This window comes from Lonchura striata, chromosome 9, assembly GCF_050655825.1.
Source record: "Lonchura striata isolate lonStrDom1 chromosome 9, ASM5065582v1, whole genome shotgun sequence".
Lineage (NCBI taxonomy): Eukaryota > Metazoa > Chordata > Aves > Passeriformes > Estrildidae > Lonchura > Lonchura striata.
Window position 1 is genome coordinate 19,947,598 of NC_140711.1, and position 22,643 is coordinate 19,970,240.

Sequence of the window (22,643 nt, forward strand, 5' to 3'; positions counted from 1 at the left end):
TGCTCCACGGTGCAGATGTGCTACCCTAGATAATAACATCGTTTCTAGCAAACTCTTGTTTGAAAGTGGTCTCCTAGACAACTAAGTTTCTTGGCAGGGATCTGTTATCTCTGGGTAGAAGCTAAGCAGAGAGCCTGAAAGGTAACCAAATGCCAGGCCCTGGCCTGTCTGCTATGTCAGACATCTTCAATAGCAGAGGCAGAGGAGGGTCTGCCCACATCCAGAAATAGCGAGGGAGTGAGGCTCTTGGCTCCCTGTGTGCACACAGATGGGGGATAAGATAAAACGAGTGGTCTCAAGGAGCATGGTGTTCAAAATTTTGATTTGTCAGTATCCATAAGCCCCTGAGGAGCCCTTTGGGGGATGTCTGATGGGTGGAAGGCTCTGGGGCTCAGCAGCTCTGCCCCTGGAGCATCAGAAGGGTGCTGGAAAAGGCCAGGACTTGGACAGATGGAGTAATGGAGATTGGAGGCAGAAGACCTGGCCTTGTGCCAGGCTGTGGAATGGGGTGGGCAGATCACAGAGAGGAGCTGCAGGGGGTCAGAGGAGGATAATCCTCAGGCAGCAATGAAGGCTGCAGCTGTCGGTGTTGGAGCGTGGCATTGCAGAGGTTTGCTCTGCTGGGCTCTGGGCATCAGCAGAGCTCTGGCAGTCCTGAGAGCTGGCTGAAGTGGGGCACTGACAGGCTTGTCCCCTTCCTTTGCTCAGTGTCCCAGGGAATGTTCTGGGACGTCAGCTGAAGGCAGAGGAGCCTGGGGATGGGCAGAGCCCTGGACAGAGCCTGGCCTGCCCTGGTGTGGGGTTGTGAGAGCTGTGGCAGTAGCTGGAAGGGAAAGCAGGAGCCAGCTTTTGGATATGCTGGGATGTGTCGCCTTAGAAGAACTGCTGAACTCAGCTTGCTTTTCTGTCCCCCTTTGCACCAAGTCACAGCAATACGCTGTGTGAATGCTTCTTCCAGATGCCCCAGTGGGGCAAGCACTATGCTCCAGTGGGAATAATTGACTCATGCTGAGCAGGGAAGCAAGCAAGGAGCCCAGCAGTGAAGCTGGTGAGGAAGTCAGGGCTCTCTCAGCTCCTGGAAACCTCTTTCCCTGGCAGAGGCGCCCAAATTGTGCTGCACTGCAGGACCTGGCTGGAAATGGTCCCTGGAATAGAGCCTTTCTTCCCTGCTCACTGTGGTGTTTCTAACACCTCCAGTACAAGTGTACATTGCTGCTGCTTTGCTTTGAGTCTGGAGGGAGTTTGCCTGTGTGGAAGAACTCTGAAGGGATGTCAGAGATCCAGCAGAGTTTGTGATGTGAAAGTGCACACTTAGAAGATCACAGCAAGACAGGGACCAGTGCTGGGAAAAGCTGCACTGCACTCCAGGGGAGAAAGCTCTGTCCAAGGAAGAATATACCCTGCCCCTGCCATCCCTAGGGCTGCACGCAGACTTCTTTTTGGAGTGTTTTTCCCAGAACATCACTGTCCCAGGGAACAATACATGGGATGCCTCTGTCCCTTTCCTCAGGGCCATCTCTCTATCTCCCTTCCTATATGAGACCCAGTGGGTTTCATTTTGCCATTTTCTTACTCAATAAATTTGTAGAGAGAGTTGATGCCAGCCATCCAAATGAAAGCTTAGAGGGAATAGCAGTGAGCTGGTTTGTGAAACTTTAGAAGCTGAATTGGACTCTAAAATTAAATGCTCTTGGTGTATTTTTATTTCTGTTTTGTTTTCTTCTACTTTTAAGTGGGACTCATCTCCTTCAGGGTATTTTTGGTTATTTGCAGCTGTGATGGATAGGAGTTGCTAATTTCTTTTCATAAATTTAAGCTGAGATTTTTGCCCTGCCTTAGGACTCCAGAAACTTGGATTTTCAGAAAAAGAAGACAAGAATTGGCAATATGGCCAAATAACAAATACTGAGCATTTCTCAAGCACCTCCAGCACAACTTTGCTGAGTATCTGAACTTGAATCCAGTATAAATACTTATCTGTGGCTCAGGATTTGGAGACTTAGGGAGGAACAACTCTGTAGGTATTTGTTAGGTTGGTAGATGGAGGTGCTGGACAAGAATGGATCTTCTTGCATGTCCTAGCCAAAAATGGTTTGTAACAAAACATAACAGTTATTTCTGCCCAGCTGGCACCGACTGTTGAGAGCTACTGTCTCAGAAGTGTAGACAGATTTCCATTTTCCTCTCTCAGTTCAGTGGGAAGTTTGAGATGGGGTGCTGGCAGCAATTCTGTCGAAGCCCAGCCCCAGCCCTTCTTGTTCTCCTGCTGCAGCTTTGGATGTGCTGGAGCAGGCACATCAAATAGTTACAAAGGGTGTGATTAAGCCCTGGGAAAGAGCAAGCCGGCAGCTTGTTTTATGTTTCCTCCCCTGTGTTTGTGTGAGTCAGGGAGCTGGCAGCAGTCCTGCTTTCACCTCACAGAGAGCAGAAATAAGTGTGTAAGAGCCCCACACTAATTTGCTGAAAATAGCCAAAAGCCAGGCTCTTGAGATACCCAAACGAGATTGCAGCTCCTCCATTTATTGATCCCTTTTCTCTCTGCTTCAGGTTAACTGCTTTTAAGAGACATAAAATGGAAAGAGCATCCATTCTGCCAGTGGTGTGGTTTTCTGTCCCAGCCCTTGCCTCAATGGTGTGCGTGTGTGACCTTGAAGGGCAGACAGTGAGATGCTGTGTGGAGACACACATTTGAAACAATAGAGAAGAGGTAAAAAATATCTTCTACTGTTACCCTGGAGGCTGCTGGCGTGTCATGCCAGTGCCAGGGCCGAGAGGCTGGCTGTCACCATCACACACCAGCTCTGCCCTGAGCAGTCAGGGGCCAGGGGGGTTTACACCCGAGCTGTGTTTGTGCAAGTTCTTGTGGTTGGACGTGCCCCTGCATTTTCCAGTGCAGGGGGCAAAATGCCACCAGGGCGCCTTGCAGTGGTGCCAACTCAGAATCATTTTTTGTTTCTCTTTTTAATCAAGTGTGATGTTAAATTTTATGCTGTCATTAAAACTCCAGCTTCTGGAGCCAGTGCATGATGCTGTGAGAATTCCAGCTTTGTTTCTGAGCAGGGGAAGGAAGTCAGGAAGGCAATCTGGCAGCTTTAGCTTGGGGACAAGCAATGGACCTCGTGTTCCTTCCATGTTTCCATGGGCTAAGTTCATGTTCCAGGTTTTGAACATAAGGGTTGGCAGAGCAGCCTCTGATCCTGTGGGGAAAAGCAGGAAAAGTGCTTTGGCTTGCAGTGGATACAAGGTTTGCGTGATGATCACACATTCAGCTCAGCTCAATTGAGCAGGAGAGGAAATAGGTGAGAGGGGCTGCTCTCACTTCACCCACTGGTGTGGGGAATGCAGCTGTGGTTTGGGGCTCACTGAGCCAGGGCTGTTTGTGTGCTGAGCATCTCAAGCAGGCAGGAGACTCAGACATCTCCCAGCATTCGTCCTTCGTGCAATCAAGCGATTGCTCTTTAGCAGGGCAGGCTCCCCCAAAGCCCAATTCCTGCATTTCCTCCTGCTGTAACCAGTCTTTGCTTCACTTGTTTCCACATTTGTTTCTTCTGTTACACAAGCTCTGGTCTCAGGCCACTGAGATGAAATACTTGGGGCTTTCAAAAGCATGATTCTGAATTACAGAGTCTCTGGCTCCTCTCTGCTCCATGCCCAGCTCATCTATCCTTGGCAGAGTGAGCACCAAAGTTAAGGAGCTCTGGTGAGTGTTGCTGTTCAATGCTTAAAACCTGTGTGTGTTTTCTGAACTGCCACCATTTTGCTTTAAAACCAGACCACATCCTATTAGATTTGACAAGAATTCCTCTTGGAATCAGGAACTTTTATGGCCCTAGGAGGGCTCTCTTTGCCACTTCATTCACTTTTTCTGCTTCCTCTGCTGTTTTCCAGATGTGTCCCTTGTGTTGTCCCTGCATACTGACTTCCCCACAGGAGAGAATTTCCTCCCATGATCCTTAAACTGGACCTCCACCCAGCCCCTTGCAACAAATGCCCTGTCCATCACACTAACTGCTGGGGCTGGGCCCTTTCCTTTTAACTGGAGTGGAATGGGAAAATAGATATGAAGCTTTAGAATTACCACTCACCTCCCTGTTTTCAGACTCCTGGCTGCATATGGGTTGGGGGCAGGGGGGAAAGAACATGACAGGACATCCTGCATCACAGTCCAATACTTGGAAATAAATTCTACAGCTTGAAATAGGCTTGCTGGTAGGTTGGTTCTGGATATGCATGTCTGGAGCCAGCAAGAGAGTATCCCAGCAGTGTCTCCTATGGCAGTGTCTGAGCAGTGTTCAAAGGCTAGGGAGTGTTCTGGGGCAGAAAAATACATGTTTGTCTCCTCCATTAAGGTTTTTGTTGGCCTACAGCTACAGTGTGGGTGTGACAATAGCTATTTAAATGCAGCTTCAGAAGTGTCTGAAGGAGATACCCAGCCCCCCTGAGAGCTGATGCTCTTGCTGGGCACGATGCTGTAGTTCACTCAGTGGCAGTGTTACCAGCACAGCACTTGTGGTGGTAGTTTGCTATTTCTGTAGACTCAAAGGGTGCTTGGGTTTGTTCCTTTGATGTCCCCTTATCCCAGATGTGTTCTGTGTTGCCTGATGTTCACAGCTGTTAGAGCACACACATTCAATTAATTAAACACATTAAATGCACCCGCTTCCCACTCTGAATTTGTTCCTTTGCGAACCCATAACTCAGCTGACACATGAACAGTTTGATGAATCTTGGTCCTACAAGTGGAATCATGCTGTAACCTCCTCCCTTTTCTGCAGCAGATTGCCCGTAGAGGAGGGTCTGTATTTTAAATCTCTGGAAGTTACACTAACAAAATAGAAATAATTCCTTTGACTAAGAAGCTGTTTTTGTCTTCCTTTGTCTCTGCTATTTAGGTGCATTTTAAATCTATTTTGTTCAGAAATCTTATACACTGGATTAAAACATGCAAACACGACTTTACAACGGTTTTTGTTGGGTTTTTTTCTTAATGCTTTCTGCTTGTCCCCCATTTCCAGATAGACTCTCTATTTATTGCCCTGAAACAGTTTCAAAATCCCAACCCCGCTCTTCAATACATGGGTGTATGTGTATTCCTACATGATCCCCTTTGCATTTAATTTTGAATGCTGCTAGATTACTTTTTTTTTTTGCATTCACTATGTTCTGAGGAGGAAAATAAATAAGGGAAATGGATTAGTTAGATGTTGACTTCACCTTTAATCTGACTCTCTGGAGGGCTCTGTCCTTAAACTGAATTACTTGCTTCCACTGAACACAAGAACTGCTCCTAGGCAGCTCTGTGCTTGCTGAGAGTTTACTTGGTTTTTGATGAAGAAATAGAAAATCTAATTTTTGAACTAAATTTACCAGCAATGATTCATTCTCTTTTCATAACTTATCACAATGCATTAGCAATAAATTCTTGACAGTGCTTCTATAAACAGCAGTTGCTCTCCTTTGAAGCCGTGGTGCTCGCTGCCTGTTCCGTTGTGCTGCTGTGCAAAGTGGCATAAATACTCAAAGAGAGCGGCACAAAAGGAGCTGTGTACAGATGGCTTAGACAAAATGCTGGCCTTTTCCTTCAGTCGTCACAAGCTGGAAATCTGGCATTAAATAGGATTTGTAGACAGGTTTGGTGTCCATCTTCTGGCTTATCCCCTCTTAAAGCCGCATCTCGCTCCCACCCCGTACACTGCTGCCGGAGGAGGCGGTGAAAGGGATGGAGCGAGCGGGGTTTGGTAGCCTGGCGCTGGTCTCAGAGCTGTGACGGTGTCGGAGCGGGCTGTGCCCGGTGAGCCCCGTGGGGAGGCGGGGAGGGCTGTGGGGTGTGCGCGGCTCCGCGCCCTGTGCCCTGTGCCTTGTGCCCTGTGCCCTGTGCCCTGTGCCCTGAGCCCTGTGCCCTGTGCCCTGTGCCCTGAGCCTTGTGCCCTGTGCCCTGTGCCCTGTGCCTTGTGCCTTGTGCCCTGTGCCCTGTGCCCTGTGCCCTGTGCCTTGTGCCTTGTGCCCTGTGCCTTGTGCCCTGTGCCCTGTGCCCTGTGCCCTGTGCCTTGTGCCCTGTGCCCTGTGCCCTGTGCCCTGTGCCCTGTGCCCTGTGCCTTGTGCCCTGTGCCCTGTGCCCTGTGCCTTGTGCCCTGTGCCCTATGCCCTGTGCCCTGAGCCCTGTGCCCTGTGCCCTGTGCCCTGTGCCCTGTGCCCTGAGCCCTCTGCCCTGTGCCCTGTGCCCTGTGCCCTGTGCCCTGTGCCCTGAGCCCTGTGCCCTGTGCCCTGAGCCCTGTGCCCTGTGCCCTGTGCCCTGTGCCCTGTGCCCTGTGCCCTGTGCCCTGTGCCCTGTGCCCTGTGCCCTGTGCCGCGGCTCTCCCGGTGCGCTCCCGCCCCCTGCCGCCGGCCGGGAGCGCCGCTCCGCCGCCCGGGCTCCGCGTTCCCCGGCGCCGGCAGCGAGCGCGCCGCGGCACGGCCGAGTGCCGCCTCCTGCTCCGGAAGGCGGTGGAACTGCCAGTAAAGCCTGAAGTCAGATTTGTCAGCAAGATTAATCTGCAAGCACCAGAGGTTTATGTCCAAAAAGGAGACGCAGTAGTACTGTAACTTTATTCGAATAAAGGGAGAGGCCATGGGGCATTCCCCTGGGGTCTCACTAATTTTTGGGGAACGCAGCCTCCTTTTTATCCTCATTTCCCGGCCGCATGTCCCTCTCTCTTTCCCCATTGGCTGAGGTGCTTCAGAGGTACAGACTTCCCTGAACGCCTAATACCTCCGACTGCTTTCTAATGTATCCCCTCCTTTTCTTTTCCTTGTGTCAGTCAGTGGAACTCCTATGGAATTTATGGTTCTTCCCATTGTTTCTTTCATCTCTCAATATCTGGCGTTATTTATCAGCACACCTACAGTTTGTTTGTAAAGACAAATCCCTCTCACTCCTTTCATCAATTAGTGGAAACCTTCCCATTGTTTCTTTTATCTCTCAGTATCTATCTTTGTTTAGCAGCAGACACACTTTTTTTTTTTTTTTTTTTTTTTTTTTTTTTTTTTGTAAAAACAAATCCCTCATTCCTTTTAGAATTAAAACTCAATTTGGTGATTGAATGAACCAGCAGCAAAGTAGAATGTCCTCAGCTTGGGAAAGCAGGGATGTTTTAGCAGCACTGTGATTTCATGAGCCATCTCTCCGGGAAGGGACAAAGTGCTGCTTCTTCATCAAACACAAAGTTCTGTGCAATATTTCTTACTTAATTTTTGAATACTCAGAATATAATTTGGGGCAGTGTGTTTTGTCTTAGAAACAAAAAATTTGCAGGGTCCTCCTAGTGGTGCCCTCTGTATAGGCAGAGGATGCCAGACACTGTTTGCCAGACACATACTTTTGCCTTCTTCTGGGCTGTGTCTGTGGGTAAGAGCTGGCTGATCCCTGAACTTAACTAGGAAGTGCCCCAAACCCCATGAAGTTGGGAAGGAAATCTGAAAGGTGTTTTTACACTCCTCCTCCCCATGGGTTGTTTGTGAGGCAAGAAGAATAGAGAGTTCAGGGGCCTCAGACCCTGGCCCAGCCCATCATCCAAGGCAGGTCTCCCTGGGCACAGGTAGGACAGTACAGCCAGGGCAGCAGCGCAGCTCAGGGTGTGATCTGTGCTTTGGTGATGCTTGGCTTCAGCTGCAAACCAGTATTTGTCTGTCTCTGCCTCTGCCAGCTCCTTCCTAAAGTGCAGCCAGGAGCAAACAAGTAGGATTGTGCTCCGATTTCCTGGATATGAGCTGTACTTCAGCTCTGTCTGACTTCAGGGACAAGCACCCTTGTTACAGGACCAGCTCACACCCTCGTATTCCTGATTCTACCTCATGCAATTAATTCTGAAAACTGTGTTAGCAAATTTAGGCAGTCTGTAATCTTCTTTCTTTGTCTGTTAATCACAGTGTGGGGACCAGCTGTCAGTGGGAAACCAGCAAGCACTGTGTTATTTTTTACTTTCTGTGTAGCAGGACTGTATTCAAACAATATCTATCTCTTTGTGCTGGGAAGTGTTCCCATACAAGGGATAGCAAGCCTTGCAGGAGCTGAATATACCACAGGGAAATTTTATGAAGTATTTTCACAGCAACATCTATAAAATATAGGTGAGGTTTCTAATTACTGAATCCATTTGAATGATCTATATTCTACATGTACCTGCCTCTTCTGAGCATGGATTCTTTATGAGCAAAGGTTTTTAGCATTTTTCATGATTGTATGTAAAAGGGAACTTGTAGGATTAAAATTCCAGATTACCACTGTATAAGACAATAAAGAAGGTACTTTAATTTTTGAAAGAAACTCCAAATGCAGGTAGGCAAATTCTACCATTATATTGTGGTTTTTCCTTAGGGCATTTTACTGGAGTTATATGAGGTTCTCTGTTAAATAGAGTGTAAACAGAGCATTTCCAGTTGTCACATTTTCAGGGGAAAGCTAAGTGAGCTAACTGAATTTTCTATTCTATTGAATTATATTTCTATTGGATTCTGAGCAGTAGTTGCCTTTCCTCTGTCCACCTTGCAAAAATGACTGGGGAAAATGAAACTGGGGAGACATTGTTGTGATTTCATGGCTTGTCTTTTCACGTATATTTGGGCTGGGGACACTGCTTCCTCAAACATGAGGGCATTGGTGAATGGGATTCTGCTCACCTGAGCTTTCAGAGTCAGGAAGGTGAAGCAGCCCTGATATGAGATGAGATATGAAAAATGAGCTTTGATTGTCATCAGCTTTCTGTTACAAGAAGACTTTGAAGTCCTACTTTGTGAAGTCCTTTGCATACATTTCCGACAGTTTCTGGACCCAAATCTTGCTCATGTCATTATTCCATTAGATTTTTAGATGAGACATTGCTTTGGGACTAGGCTATTGGTGGAGACAGCTTCCTGGAACATATTCACGTATTTTATAGTTGATCAGCAACAATTTTGCTTTCTCCTTCCTCCTTCACCTTGCAATGTAACTTTCATCCTGATGAGCCAAGAGATCACCAGGCCTTTCTTTAAATAAATATGTGTGTGAGGCTTTATTTCATTCCAGGTGAGCACAAAAAGGCTTTGCAACAGATGTGGTTGTTCTCTTGGAATTTCTTCTGAGTGAGCAGAGTGGGTAAAATGGGATAGGAGTTCTGTGCAAAGAGCATTTCAAACCCTGCTCCAGGTAACAGAGAATTACTCCAAAAATACAGCCCTCATCTCACTGCAGATGCTTTCAGGGCATTGTCCAGTGAGCACTGCCAGCTCCACCATATACACCTCACACTGGAGGGAGGGCAGCTGCAATACCTGCATCTTTCAGGTCCACCTGGCAATGTGACTTCTTAATGTTGGTGGCTGCATTTCACCTTTGCTGTCCTGTGCCAAAATGACAGTGGCATTTTACTGCACACCTTCACACAAGGTGGTCCAGGTTCTACCCTACTGCTCTTCCCTTTCTCTTTTACTCTAATTATTCAGTTCCATGCTTCCTGGCCACTGCCTGTGCTGCAGGGATAAGAGATCCTTGACAGCTGCTGGGGCTGTGGGTTTGGTGCTTGATGGAGATTGAATCCACACAGTGTTTCCTGCTGTGATCTTTGACAGATGACAGTGCTTACCTACAAAAAAAAAAAAAAAAAAAAAGGCTGTAAAATCTGAGATTTTGGTTAGAAACTTCTGCTGGCTTTTGTGTGCTGTCACATACGACCTCTGCAAGATGAAGCTGGAGCAAGGTGACAGGAACAATGAGACATGGACAGGCAAGCTTGGAGTGCTTAGGTTTTCCTCTGCCTGTCTCCCATGGAAAGTGAGGAGAAATGCTCTTGACGTTTCCATTCACCTCAGGAGAGCTGTTCTGTTTTCTGCTAACAACAAATTTGGCCTGTATCAACTTCTTGTGGTGATGTGGATGAAGAGGAATTTTGCATGAATGTGAAATCCAGCCAGCATATGTACAGCTGATGCTGCATATGGGGCTTTGGCAAAAGCATCTCCTATGGGTGACTTGATCCAGCCCCGCATGGCTTTGGCCATGTTCTCAGTGGTGGGTGGGAAGTTGGGTAATGCTGCAGGAAAGTTTGCTCTTAGCTTCAGGAGCTCAGACACAGCTGTATTGTTTAAGCCTTTTTGATTCCAGCACTCTCTGACAAGGATCTGCATTCCCTGCCTCATCTCACTAGTCCAATCCATGCTCATGTGCAAGGACAGAGAAAAATTATATTGTGCTTCTGGCATTGGTTGTCTCAGCCATATTTGGCCTATCTGTCTTGTCTTCCCCCAGTGTTTGGATACCAGATTTGTCAAAGGGGCCAGATCAGGTCTGTGCAGATGGAGTCCAGTGAATTCTAAGGTTCAGAGAGAAGATTCTGGTCATGTAATTTTCTCTACTTCATGCCTCAAAAAGGCTTCTGAAGACACCTGCTTTCCTTCTGTACTCAGAGAACTCAGGATTTCCAGCACTCTTTTGGTGCTTGGCTGCTTTCCTGGAATCATCCTTCATTCCCTCTTTTCTGACCTGTCCCATTGTATAAACCTAAATAGATTTTGTTATTGGTAGATTAAGAGAATGAAAGCTATTGAAAGGGATGCCATTCTGATCATGTCATTGACCCCAGGAGCCAAGGTTTAAGGAAAAATAAAGGACATGAATTACAGTTGTGGTTATTTGTCAGCTCCCTGATGCTGTTAGTCACCACGTGTACTCCACATGTTAGGTTAGCTTTTCTGGATGATTTATTGAAGAATTGTTGTCAAGGACAAATCTCCTGCTGCTCTGCAAGGTAGAGCTGTTATTATGGAAAAGGCAGGCCCTGAGGATAAGCAGTGTTAGCTCAGGCCCAGCTCATAAGGAATGGTGCTGTGATTTGCCTTGGCTGTGACTTATCTTTGTAGAAAACAACTACTAAAGGAAAAGAAAGCAAGCTGGTAATTTAGCAGCTGGGGTGAGAATTTCTGGTGTGTTGGATAGCTGTAAGCAGGAGTCTTGGTAGAACAGCTCAAAGTGCATTTACAGTGGAGGCTCTTACGTTATTTAGAGCATGTGAAGTTGTGGTGGCATTTCTCTGTGCATAACCCAGTGGCACCAGAACATAAAGTGGTGTGGCAACTTAGCCTTTTCAGGATGGGAGAAAGGTACCAGGCAGTAATTGAGAACGCAAAACCATCCCAGAAGAGCCCAAAATGTTTTTTCAACCTTGGAGTCGAGTTCTGTCTGATATGTACTTGTGCCCTGTGCTGATTGGAGTGAGAGGAGAATGTGTTCCCAGGTCTGGAAGGGAATGGCTTTGCTCATCAGTGGAGAGCTGCCACGTGTTTTCTGTGAGAGGCACCTGGCGCTGACTCTTCAGATTGGGATGAGAGCCTGAGGGAGGCTGGGGACTTTGTTCCCCTGTGCAGTCTCCCAAAGCTTACCCTGTCCTACTTCCACAGTCCTTTTGTGGTGTCAGCAGCACCCGTTGTGACGTGATGGGATTGGTGTTGGCTTTTACAAGGGGAACATCGTGAAGGTGAAATTAAATTTTGGGGAGGAAGACTCCATTACACTGAGCAAACCTGCAGAGAAGTGAGGCTTATTTAGCAAGCAAGGCTGCTGAGGTATTTCTCTGAGTACTGTGAAGGCATTTCCCCAGCAGTCACCTTTTCATGTGTCATGCAGTGTTGGCCATCTCATTTCACTGGAGTGCAGCCGTACCAGGGCCGCCACAATTGCAGATCAGGACAGTCTGCTAAACAAAGTTTAAATAAGTTGTCCTTTTCAATGTGGAAGAAAGATGACTGATGAAGCTGTGTAAGATCTTCAGTGATCTATGGAAGGTCCCATGGTTAGGTGATTTTCTTAATTTCCTAGCAAGCTGGCAAAAGGAAGTCCTTTTGATGTGTTTTGTGAAACACGGTGCTGCAAGGCACTGACTATAACAAAAATATAACTGATTTACAAAGCAATGAGAGACGTTCCAGGCAGATAAGTCTGTCAGTGCTATTACAAACAAAGCTTCAAATACTGCCTCTGGTTTGGGAAATAGCAAAGTCAGAGAATGCTTGGAGATTGCAGAGGGAAAATTATTATGCTGTACTTTCCTTGTTCTTAATACTCTTCTGAAAGCCCTCAGCAGCAGTTGCCCGAGCCAAGACATGTTATTTACCACTCTGAGTTTGTTGTGCTCTTGTGAGGGTCTCAGTAACAGGGAAGGAACTAGGAAAAACAAGGGCAGAACAGCCTCTCCTGCAAGCTGTGTGTTTGTACTCAAGATGCTCAACCTGGTTTGTGCCCACTACTGTTACCTTGTAATCAGATCCAAGAGAGGAATCCTGGTGAGTCTCCCCGAGGGTAACATCTTGCTGAATATTTAGCAGTGCTCTGTAGGGGTGTGAGCAGAAATGGCCCATCTAGACCCTCGTAGCCCTTGCCAAATGTGCACTCTCAGTCCCAGAGGGTGGAACTGTTAAAACAATCTGTCCCCTGGCATATTTTGTCTCTGGCATTGCAGTTCCAGGAGAGATGGTATCTTGTGCCATTTCCAAAGGGAATTTCATGTCTTATGCACGTTTGAAAATATGGACACAGTGTGCAATGTTAACTGGGGTGTAGCAGCAAGTTGTTCTTATAGCTATCCCCTCTTATAGCTATCCCCTGTTCCTTTTGTTTTGCTTCCCAGCTGCTCTCAGACTTCATTACCCACATTTTTCAGACCCTAGAGCACCTCTTTGACTTGCACTTCATATTCCATATAGGCTTTCACCTTTCATCACTCCTATCTTAGTTTGGCTGATATGACTCTGGAGATAAGACTCTTGAATAAGCAGACTGGCACGCTGGAAACCCAGCATGAGTTTGGAACTGACTCTCAAACTCTTGCTGCCCAGAGCAGAGGTGCACAGCAATGCAGGGGCTCCTCTGAAAATGCTGGTTCCAGCTCTGGGAGCAGTCTGGTCCTGCTGTTGTGGTCTCTGAACCCTGACTGGTTTAGCCAAGCAGATCACTACAGAAACACTGCTGCTGGTTTTGGTGCCAGAGTGGATTTAGATGTTTGTGACAGCACCACTCTTCACTGTACAGGCTCACCCTTTGAATATGGGCTCTTTCTTGCCTTTTTTTTTTTTTTTTCCCTGCTTGCACCATGAAACACCCCTTTCCATTGCCAGACAGGATTTCAGCAAGGTGGGTGGCTTCCACCAGGACACATGAAAAATGGAAAAAAAATGGGACACTTCTTTTAATATTGTTTTTAAAGAAGACTTTGGAGGAAGAAGCTGATTTCGTCTACGAGGGGGTGCTGTCGTCCTGCAGTGTGTTCTGTCACCATGTCACAAGATTTCTAAAAGGAGCAGAATCAGTAGGACGCTGGTGTATCAGTCTGCAAGGAGCAGCTTCCTTCCCTTGCATCCCATATTTCACTAAACTGGTATCACATGGTTCAGTCTCCCCACTCTTTTCCCACCCCCTGCCTGCTTCCGCCAACAGTCCTCTCAAAATGTGCTTTGTAACTAAAGACTCCCCTAAAGAGCTGACTCTTCCAGTTCTCCTGCATAACAAAAACTTGTGCTGCTCATAAATAGAATTGCAATTACCAAGGGAAACAGAAGAATCTGCGTAGTCCAGATGCATCAGAGTGGCCTCTCATCCTGTCTTAAAGAAGCCTCTGAAATTCAGCACACACTGCTCAGGCATAGCTGGGAGACCTCTGCAGAAATCTTTCATTTCAGCAGCCTTTGTCTGATCATCCAGGAGGTCAGACTTCCTTAGGCCTTGGGATTTGCAGAATGGTAATGATTTCATATGGAAGAAAAAAGGCATTCTCGAGGTTATGCATCAAAAAGGGTGAACCTGTGAGGGAAAATCAAGAGCCTTGACTATGCATGCTGGGTCCTGTGGAAGGTTTATGCAGCAGTAGAAAAGAGGGAGACAGTGGGATATGTGAGTGGTCCTTAGCTTCCCCTATAGAACAGATCACATATATAAGAAAAATCCCTTCTGTATTAGGCTGCCAGGGAACTCGATGGGGGCATACACCAGTTGGTGCCTGGGTCTAGCTTGGCTCTCAGAATTCCTGTGACAGGCTTCTTCTGTGTGCAAGGTTCTGCTGAGTCTCCTCTGTGGAACCTTTCTGAGCCCCCCACTGCTCCTTTGACCTCTCTCTATTTCCCATGTAGGAGAAGCCTCCCTGGATTCAGTCACTGCCTGGACCATCACCCCATTCAGATTGATGAGAACAAGTCAGACTAACAGAACAGCATCTTGTTTTGCCATGTTTCCTTTTGGTGGCAATGGTTGCACATCTAAAGTGCCAGGAAGAAAGACTTTAAGAAGGAACCCAGAATTAGGAAATGCACATGGTAGAAATAAGTTGTTATGTAGTATTTTTCTTGTGATCAGTTTCTTCAAAGACAAATTTGTGTGTTCCTCCTTATTTACACAAAGCTAGTCATGAAATAGTAGTGGATCCCAGCACACACTGCAATAGTCATGAAATCTGATAATCTTAAATTCTGTAATCTTTGCATTGTGTGGGGTTTTTTTGTTTGTTTTGTTTTGTTTTTAATGGGAAGAATAGTCTCTGTGTCATCTGCATCAGAGTCACAGTTCATTCAAGGATGTGTCCCAAATGTAGGTATTATATAATGTAAAATCTCTTTTCTCTGTTTTTATTCTATTTGTATCTTAGTCCTTGAAGTAGAAATAAATACTTTTTTTTCCCTGACACTGAAGAAACAACAAAGGAATGACAGTGGGTAGAACTCACTTGCTCACTTGTGTTCCTCTGAATTCATGTTTAGTAAATCAACTAGCAAGCCTGGCCTACAGGTGGTGCTCCTGATTCTTACAATCCTTGCCTTTCTCATGCTTGCAGGCATACTCATGTGTTAGAATGCCGAATTTAATAGCTTGGGAAGATCTTAAATTAGTTACGTGTCTAGAAAAACAGAACTCCTTTAGAAAGAAGTGGCAATGGTACACCAGTCTCTCACTTAGCTTTGCCAAACAACCTTTTCAGTGTCACAAAAGGTACTACTGCAAATTATGTGTTTTGCCTGGTATCAGCAAGAGACTTCTAATATATCAGTGAACCTACTTTAATACCATGAGAGATGGTCCTTCAGCTAAAATTTGTTTTGTGTGTTTGACCCTACAAATTCTAGTTTGGTCTTTACAGACAACTCCACAGATCCTCTATAAATTTAATTAGTTTTTCTGTAACCCCTATTGCCTCTCCACCCAGGTGGTCCTGGGACTGAGATGAAAAGAACAGAGCTCAAATTGCCCACTGATGCTATTAAGTACTTGGGTTGAGTACCAGTCTTGGTATTTTTATTTGTATTTGCACTTACATGCTTGCTGAACTGGAGTGCTTATTTCTGTTGTACATTCATGGGCTGTGGAAGCTTGGGGTGAAAGCTTTGTGACACACAGTGTGTGGCACACAGAGTTGGCTAATGGGATTCCTTGAATCCCTTCACATTTTAAATAGATTTGTGAGCAAGGGGGGCAGTTTGAAGACACTGCAAACCCCTAAAGACTTAGGTAATCCTGAATTTGGCCAGCTCAGCTATTTATAGAACATTCTATGCCTATTCTAAATATACTTTCCTCAAGGGGACTTTATCTCAACTCCCCCACCACTTCGGTTGGATCAGCAGTGCTGCTGCGATCATTTAGCAAAAATTCCTTCTCTTGTTCTGTGGCAGAGCTGCAGATGTTGCTGGTTCAGGACTTGAAGGGGAAATGCTGTGCCAAGCAGAGCTCAAGGGTTTGAGTTTAAACTGCAGCCAGCCAGGTAGAGAGATATTGATGATATATTAGATCATTTCCTGTAACCATTTCCTTACTATTTTTCAGTATTTCTCTTCTGCTGGTAGGTCTACAGTTCTGGAGAGGGAAAATCAAGTGAGTCATTGACAGTGTACAGAAGGCAGGGCTTGAGTCCCACTTGCTGCTGGTTGAATGGGGTTAGACTATCAACTCTGTTGCTGCCATCTAAGGACAAAGGAGAGCAAGTCATCCAACAGCAGATTTTGTAGTGGGGAATCTCTTTGGAAAAATCCAGATTTTCTTTTTTAGTTGAAAACTCTGGGATAGAAGTTCTGGCGCAAAGGGCCCACTGCAGAGCATTTTTCATTCTTTAAGTTTAAAAATATTTAGAAAAATGCATCCCTTATTTAATCCTATACATATGAACATTTTTTTCTGTAGGATAATTACATTTTGTCTGCCTATTTCAGGAACATCTGCAGATCTGCATGGCAGACCACTGTCCTGAGGGGAAATTTTGGCTGAGTGTAGAGGCAGGATGGGCCATCAGAACCCTTCGTACCATGAATAGCTGTGCTTCCCCACAGTAAGGGCCAGTAGTACATTAATCTTTGGGGGGGGGGAGAAATTGCTCCTTGTCCCTAAGGTGTGATTGATCCAGACTCTACTTCATGGGTATTATGGGTATTGGACTCAACTTCTAACAGAGGTGTAAAGCACTAAGGCTGCTTGCACTGCTTCAGGGACAGGGTTCAGAGGCAGTGTGTCAGTAGTGTCTGCAGAAGTCATTTAGGTGCCCATTAAAAAACCCCTTCTGGGTACAGCCAAAGAGAGACTGCTAGTTATTTGGCCTCTGGGATAGAGAAGCCTGTGCAAGACTCTGCTGCTCCACAGATCAGGGTAACATAGCTCACTGTGTGTCTAAGCCTCAGAAAATGTTTTTGAGGTTGACAGAAGCTTTTCTTACTTATTACCCTTTGAGGATGAACAGGGCAGCATGTGGCAAGATCGCAGAATGGGATTAGCTCAGGATTTAGCAGGAAGAGTTTCTTAGCACTCTTTTAGAGCTATTTCCCTCTATTACAGCCCTTAGAGCTGCATGAAATAGGAGGGTTTAAGTCCTTGCCTGCATGGCAGGAAATTCATCCCAGCTCAGTACAGAAAAATGGACTGGGTCCAGTGCTCTTGGAAGGAATGAAACAGGTAAAGTGTATTTAACAAGGAATTTCACATGGGAGGTTTCAGGTACACTGAACATTGCCCCAAGATACATTCTGCTTCACACAGAGACCTCTTCCTACAATCTTCTTGGTTTTCCCAAGGAATCAGTGTCCACAGAGCTTTAGATTTTGCTCTGGTCATGGCTTACCTATGTGCATGCAGGTAGTGTTTCCTTGTTGCTGTCCTAGCGTGCAGGAAAGGACAGGTGAGTCTCTCTGAAAGCTCAGCAGTGCCACTCAGCCTGGTGCAGCCCTCAGTGCCTTGGGCTGCTGCTGCTGCTCTCTGCTAGGGTGTCTGTGATCCTGCAAGGATGCATTACCTCAGGAAAGGCTCTGCAGTCACTGGGACTGTGACAGGATGGGTACTCAGACTGTAGTGCTGATCATTTGTGTTTCACATTCCTGATGTGTCTGCCTGTGATTTCTGGGCTGACAGAGTGACTGGCAGCTTTCTGGTTCACTCTGTTATGCCTCTGGCTAGTTATTCCCCCTGCTGTCTTTCTAAGACTAGCTTCCATTTAATGGAAGTTGTCCATTTGACCATGCTTGATGTAAACAAACCATATTGCCTTTCAGAATATTCCTGACTCCTTGCAGTCAGGAATGCATGCCAGCAGAAACTAGTGCGTTTGTACTTGTAAGGAATAAAATCTATCCCTTTTGCAGTGCTTATAACAGCTTCAGCATCTCCGTTCAGAACCACTGGCCTTTGTTCCATCATGGCTGAGGTGTGGTAGCTGAATTGAGGTTTGGAAGTAACAAAAACCATTTAACCACAAGAGGAGCACCAGCAGTGAAACAGCCCAGAAAGCAGGAGCAGGACTGCAGAGCAATTGAAGTGCACAGCTCGATTTTAAGCCTAATTTGAACACTGAATGAGGTGCTAATATCTCAGCTTCCGTGTAGAGTCTCTTCCCAGTCTGCTGTTCATGTTCTATGGACACAGTACAGTGGGGTGTATTTATAGAATTCCCAGTGAAAAGCTGGCTTTGTACAAATGGTATGGGCACTGCAGAGTGAATGTCGTGTCTGGTTTTGGTGCTGAAAGTAAAAATCTGTCTGTGTTCTAGGGAGCTGATAGATATTTTATGTCATTGCAGCTTGAAGAGACAATTTCAGGGCTGGCTTCTCTAATTACCTGATCATTTAACCTGCTTCATTCACCCATAAGAGAAGGATGCATTTCTTTTGTTCATGTTGTCTTGTTCATCAGTAGATGTAAAGCAGATTGTAAAATCAGACCTGCTTGAACTAACATTTGTAGCTATTCATTCACTCATGAATAAACCAACTCCCTAATGCTGGTCCAGCTTTTTTCTACACCAGAGAGAAAATAAGAACAGTGAGTCAATTAATGTTCTTTTCTCTCTATGGAGTGTTGGTGAAACATTTGGATACTCTGGAAACGAATGTCAATATGGTGAAAAACTAGTTTAGTACATGTTTAAAGAGTTACATTTAGTTCTGGAAGTAGCTTTGCTGTGTTTCACCAGAGGGTGCTGGTTTTTTCCATTGCTTGGAATGTGATGTTTAGGATGGACTTCACACATTCCAGGAATGCAGGGAAGGCCTTGCCCTGATTCAGGTGAGACCAAAGGTTGTCCAAATGTTGGGCCTGATGTATGTTTTTGCCACCAAAACCAAAAGTTATAGATACCTCTGACTGCTATTTTCCCTGCTGGGCATGGAATGGGTTCTAATCCTGGTTAGATCCTGGATCTGTTTGCCTCTTTTGAAAGGACTTCTCTTTCTGTCTTTTTCAGGCATGGTTCAGAAACTCGACCAGAAGCTGCCTGTAGCCAACGAGTACCTGCTGCTGTCCGGCGGCGTGCGGGAAGGCGTGGTGGACATTGACCTCGATGAGCTGAACGTTTATGCCCGGGGCACAGACTACGACATGGACTTCACCCTGCTGGTGCCCGCGCTGAAGCTGCACGACCGCAACCAGCCAGTGACGCTGGACATGCGCCACTCGGCCCTGTGCCACTCCTGGCTCAGCCTGCGCCTGTTCGACGAAGGAACCATCAGCAAGTGGAAGGACTGCTGCACAATCGTGGACCATATCAATGGAGCTACCAATTACTTCTTCTCCCCAACAAAAGTTGCAGACTGGTTCTATGAATCCATTAGCATTGTGCTCTCTGAGATCCAGAAAAAGCCCCAACGAGGGATGCCAAAGGTGGAGAAGGTAGAAAAGAACGGGACTATCATATCCATTATTTTGGGAGTGGGCAGCAGCCGCATGCTGTATGACATTGTCCCTGTGGTGTCCTTCAAAGGCTGGCCAGCTGTGGCACAGAGCTGGCTGATGGAGAACCACTTCTGGGATGGGAAGATCACGGAGGAGGAAGTCATAAGTGGGTTTTACTTAGTGCCTGCATGTTCCTACAAGGGGAAAAAGGACAATGAATGGAGGCTGTCGTTTGCCAGGAGTGAAGTGCAGCTGAAAAAGTGCATCTCCAGCAGCCTCATGCAAGCCTACCAGGCCTGCAAAGCCATCATCATCAAACTGCTGTCCCGCCCCAAAGCCATTAGTCCATATCACCTGCGGAGCATGATGCTGTGGGCTTGTGACAGGCTGCCAGCCAGCTACCTGGCCCAGGAGGATTACGCCGCCCATTTCCTCCTGGGTCTCATTGATGATCTCCAGCACTGCTTGGTCAACAAGATGTGCCCTAACTACTTCATCCCGCAGTGCAACATGCTGGAGCACCTCTCGGAAGACACGGTCATGCTCCACGCGCGGAAGCTGTCCTCGGTGCGCTCCGACCCCGCCGAGCACCTCCGAACTGCCATCGAACACGTCAAGGCAGCCAACAGGCTCACCCTGGAGCTGCAGCGGCGGGGCAGCACCACCAGCATCCCCTCCCCGCAGTCCGATGGAGGGGACCCCAACCAGCCTGATGACCGGTTAGCCAAAAAGTTGCAGCAGCTAGTGACTGAGAACCCCGGAAAGTCCATCTCTGTCTTCATTAATCCAGATGATGTCACAAGGCCCCACTTCAGAATTGATGATAAATTTTTCTGAGCTCTCGTCAGTGTTTCTTGGGATTTTTATTTGTTTTGTTTTTTAAAACTCTTGCAGTGTGCAGGTTTTTTAATTTGGTTTTCCTTGATGACTTAGTCTCTTGGTTTCTACATATCCAGCATAGATTGGATCTGGTGAGAACAATCTGAACAAATTATAAATCTGCAGGACAATGCAGATTTTGGAACACTATATTACTATTTCATATGCTGCTTTTTTTTTTTTTTTTTACCCACTCTGCCCCATTGTCTGTGAGTAGTTTCTAAAGGAGGACATGCATCGTAAACACAAGCCACAGTGTAATGTAGGGTTTTTTTCCAAGCTTCCATAATTTATGTACATTGTTGGGCTGGGAGAAAGGACAACTCACCTTCTGTTGCTTCAGAAATTCACTTCTTTTTCCATGAGCTTCCATCACCCTAAAGAAATGAGGAGAGGCTGGGTTGGAAAGCACTGCTGGTAATCTGATGAGGCCAAATCTACTGGGCTGAAGCCCAGTTCATCTGTTCTTCATATTTCTGATATAGGGGAGAAAGCTGACTTTAGAGATGATGATGAAGCTTTTTGGGGAAAGAGTTGTTTCTGTTTTGATCTACTTTTTGAATGTAATTGTTGATTAATTGGACCTTGTACAGTCCAGAGGGTTGTTTCTGCTGCTTTTCCATGCGGAATAAGGTTATGGAATGTTAGTTTTAGTGTGTGTAATTATTCAAAGCCTTATTTAAATTCTATTAAAGAACATACCATTTTAAATGTAATTGCACTAATGAAATCTCTGCCATTACCTCAGTCCCACTGTTTGTGTTTTTTTCATGAATTAGCATCTGTTTAGGTCTCAATATTGCTGATTGCTTGGGACCCCTCCGGTCTCATGGTTTCAGGTGATTTCTTGATTGTCTTTTGTAAAAGACTTCCTTGTTAGCCCGGCTATGTGTGAGCAGTCAGAGTTTTGCATTGGCATATTTCTTTGGATGCGTATTGTGTGTTGCAGTGCATATTGCATTAATATGTATTGCATGTTGTTGAAACAGGTTTACCATTAGATAAGGATGTAATGCTAAAGCAGTGGTATGTGCAAAATGAATCAGCCAGACCTCCAGCAAAGGAGCTACCTTGCTTCTCTAATGCATGTATTAGGCCTGATCCTTTCTGGCAGTTACCATTCCCTGGACTCCTGAGAACTTTCTGACTCACCCTGGGACATGGGAGATCTTACTCTGGTCTCATGTTTGCAAAAGTTGTGTTTGTATGTAAACTTGTGGTGCAAAAGTAGCCTTGAAAAACAGATACACTTTTCTTCTGTGTGTAGGGTAAGATGTATGGTAACAAGGGTTAGTCTGAGCCAAAAATAATTCCAAGAGTTCAAGGATAGAGTGACTTATTGTGGCTGGCTGGCCAGTGACTGATATTTAGGCCTTAAATCAGCAATTTGGGCTTACTGATTATCCCAGAGACGCTGTTCTGATCCAAACTTGATGCATGTGTTAAAATGTGATTATTAGAGCAGGTTGAAGTATTTTTAAAATATTTGACAGACAAATGAGGTGCATATCTAGTAAATTCTAACTGATAAAAATTGTGTATGAAAAATGTGTCACTTTTTCAGTCCAGCCTTTGTGGTAAAGAAACCAGGCTGGTGGAGCAGCACACCAACAGCTTTGGCAACTGCTTTATTAGATGGCAGGGAGGTTTCAATACCTGATCTAGTGCCCAAGTCATGTCTTAAAACTTTAGCTCCTCCATCTCTTGGGCATAATTGAAAACTTCACCCCATTGCTATAGCCAAGATGTTCACATTTACCTGAATTTACTGGTACACACTTACAAGAAGCTCTCAGAAGTTGCTGGCCTGATGGAGTGGATGAGGATTAAACATTAAAGCACAATTGGCTCTTGATCATGAGCCCCAGTGCAGCTGCAGTTTGGTCTGGGAAAGGACATGGATTGACTTCAGCAGAAGCAGAGCTGGGTCCTGCCCGTGTGGCTATTGCCAAAGATGAGTTTCCATGTAAACCTGTGAAACCTGCCTGGGGGAGGCAGGAGAAACAACGGGGAATCCTCTCCAGAACTGCGTGGAAAATGCAGATTTTTTGAAATGGTTTCTTCCCCAGTCTCTGAGACTTCTGCTTGTTGAAAGAAGAGTCTGGGCTGCAGGATGAAGTTTACCATCACCACATGAGAAATCTGCTCAGCACAAAGCAGCAGTAGCCTGGCAGGCAGAGTACTCTCCCAGGAGACCCATTGTCTGTGCCAGTGCTCCTGAGATATGCAGAAACACAGCCTTCCTCATGCCAGTTCAACCTCCTGGTGACCAGCAGTTTGACTAGCCCATGTCAAGCTCTGGTGTGTGCTCCTTTTTTTGGTTTTAATTAAAAAAACATTTTGAAAAGTATCCACCTTGTTCTTCCTGCATTCTGTGTGTTGGTTTTTTGGGGTTTTTTTGTGGGGGAATGGAGGCTTGATTTTTTACTGGACTGAAAAGCAGTTTTCCAGGTAGGTTTATGAGAATGTTATATGCTCTGCCTGGATCACCTGTCTTCCCAGGAGACAGAATCCTAATCTGCAGTAGGTTTGTGTCTGCTTAGTATTTGCTCCTCCCCACATACTATAGTTAAGTTAATGAAGCAAGCTGCCAGCCCAGAGGTGACAAGTGGTTTGTGTATTAGAG

The 22,643-nt window shown here is 45.9% G+C and overlaps 1 protein-coding gene across 2 annotated transcripts in view; it reads left to right on the forward strand.

Annotated features, from left to right (window-relative positions):
• MB21D2 (Mab-21 domain containing 2) overlaps nucleotides 1–22,367 on the forward strand; it is a 61,293-nt gene extending 38,926 nt beyond the window's left edge. The window contains exons 1-2 of one of the 2 annotated variants that reach the window (XM_085587788.1): nucleotides 2,872–3,700; nucleotides 18,711–22,367. In XM_085587788.1, coding sequence (XP_085443914.1) covers nucleotides 18,713–19,975 — 1,263 coding nt within the window. In that variant the 5' untranslated portion in view covers nucleotides 2,872–3,700; nucleotides 18,711–18,712 and the 3' untranslated portion in view covers nucleotides 19,976–22,367. Of the gene's footprint in view, nucleotides 1–2,871; nucleotides 3,701–18,710 lie in introns of those variants that run through there. The other variant, XM_021536859.4, reaches the window with a different exon arrangement.
• The last annotated feature ends 276 nt before the right edge of the window (nucleotides 22,368–22,643 follow it).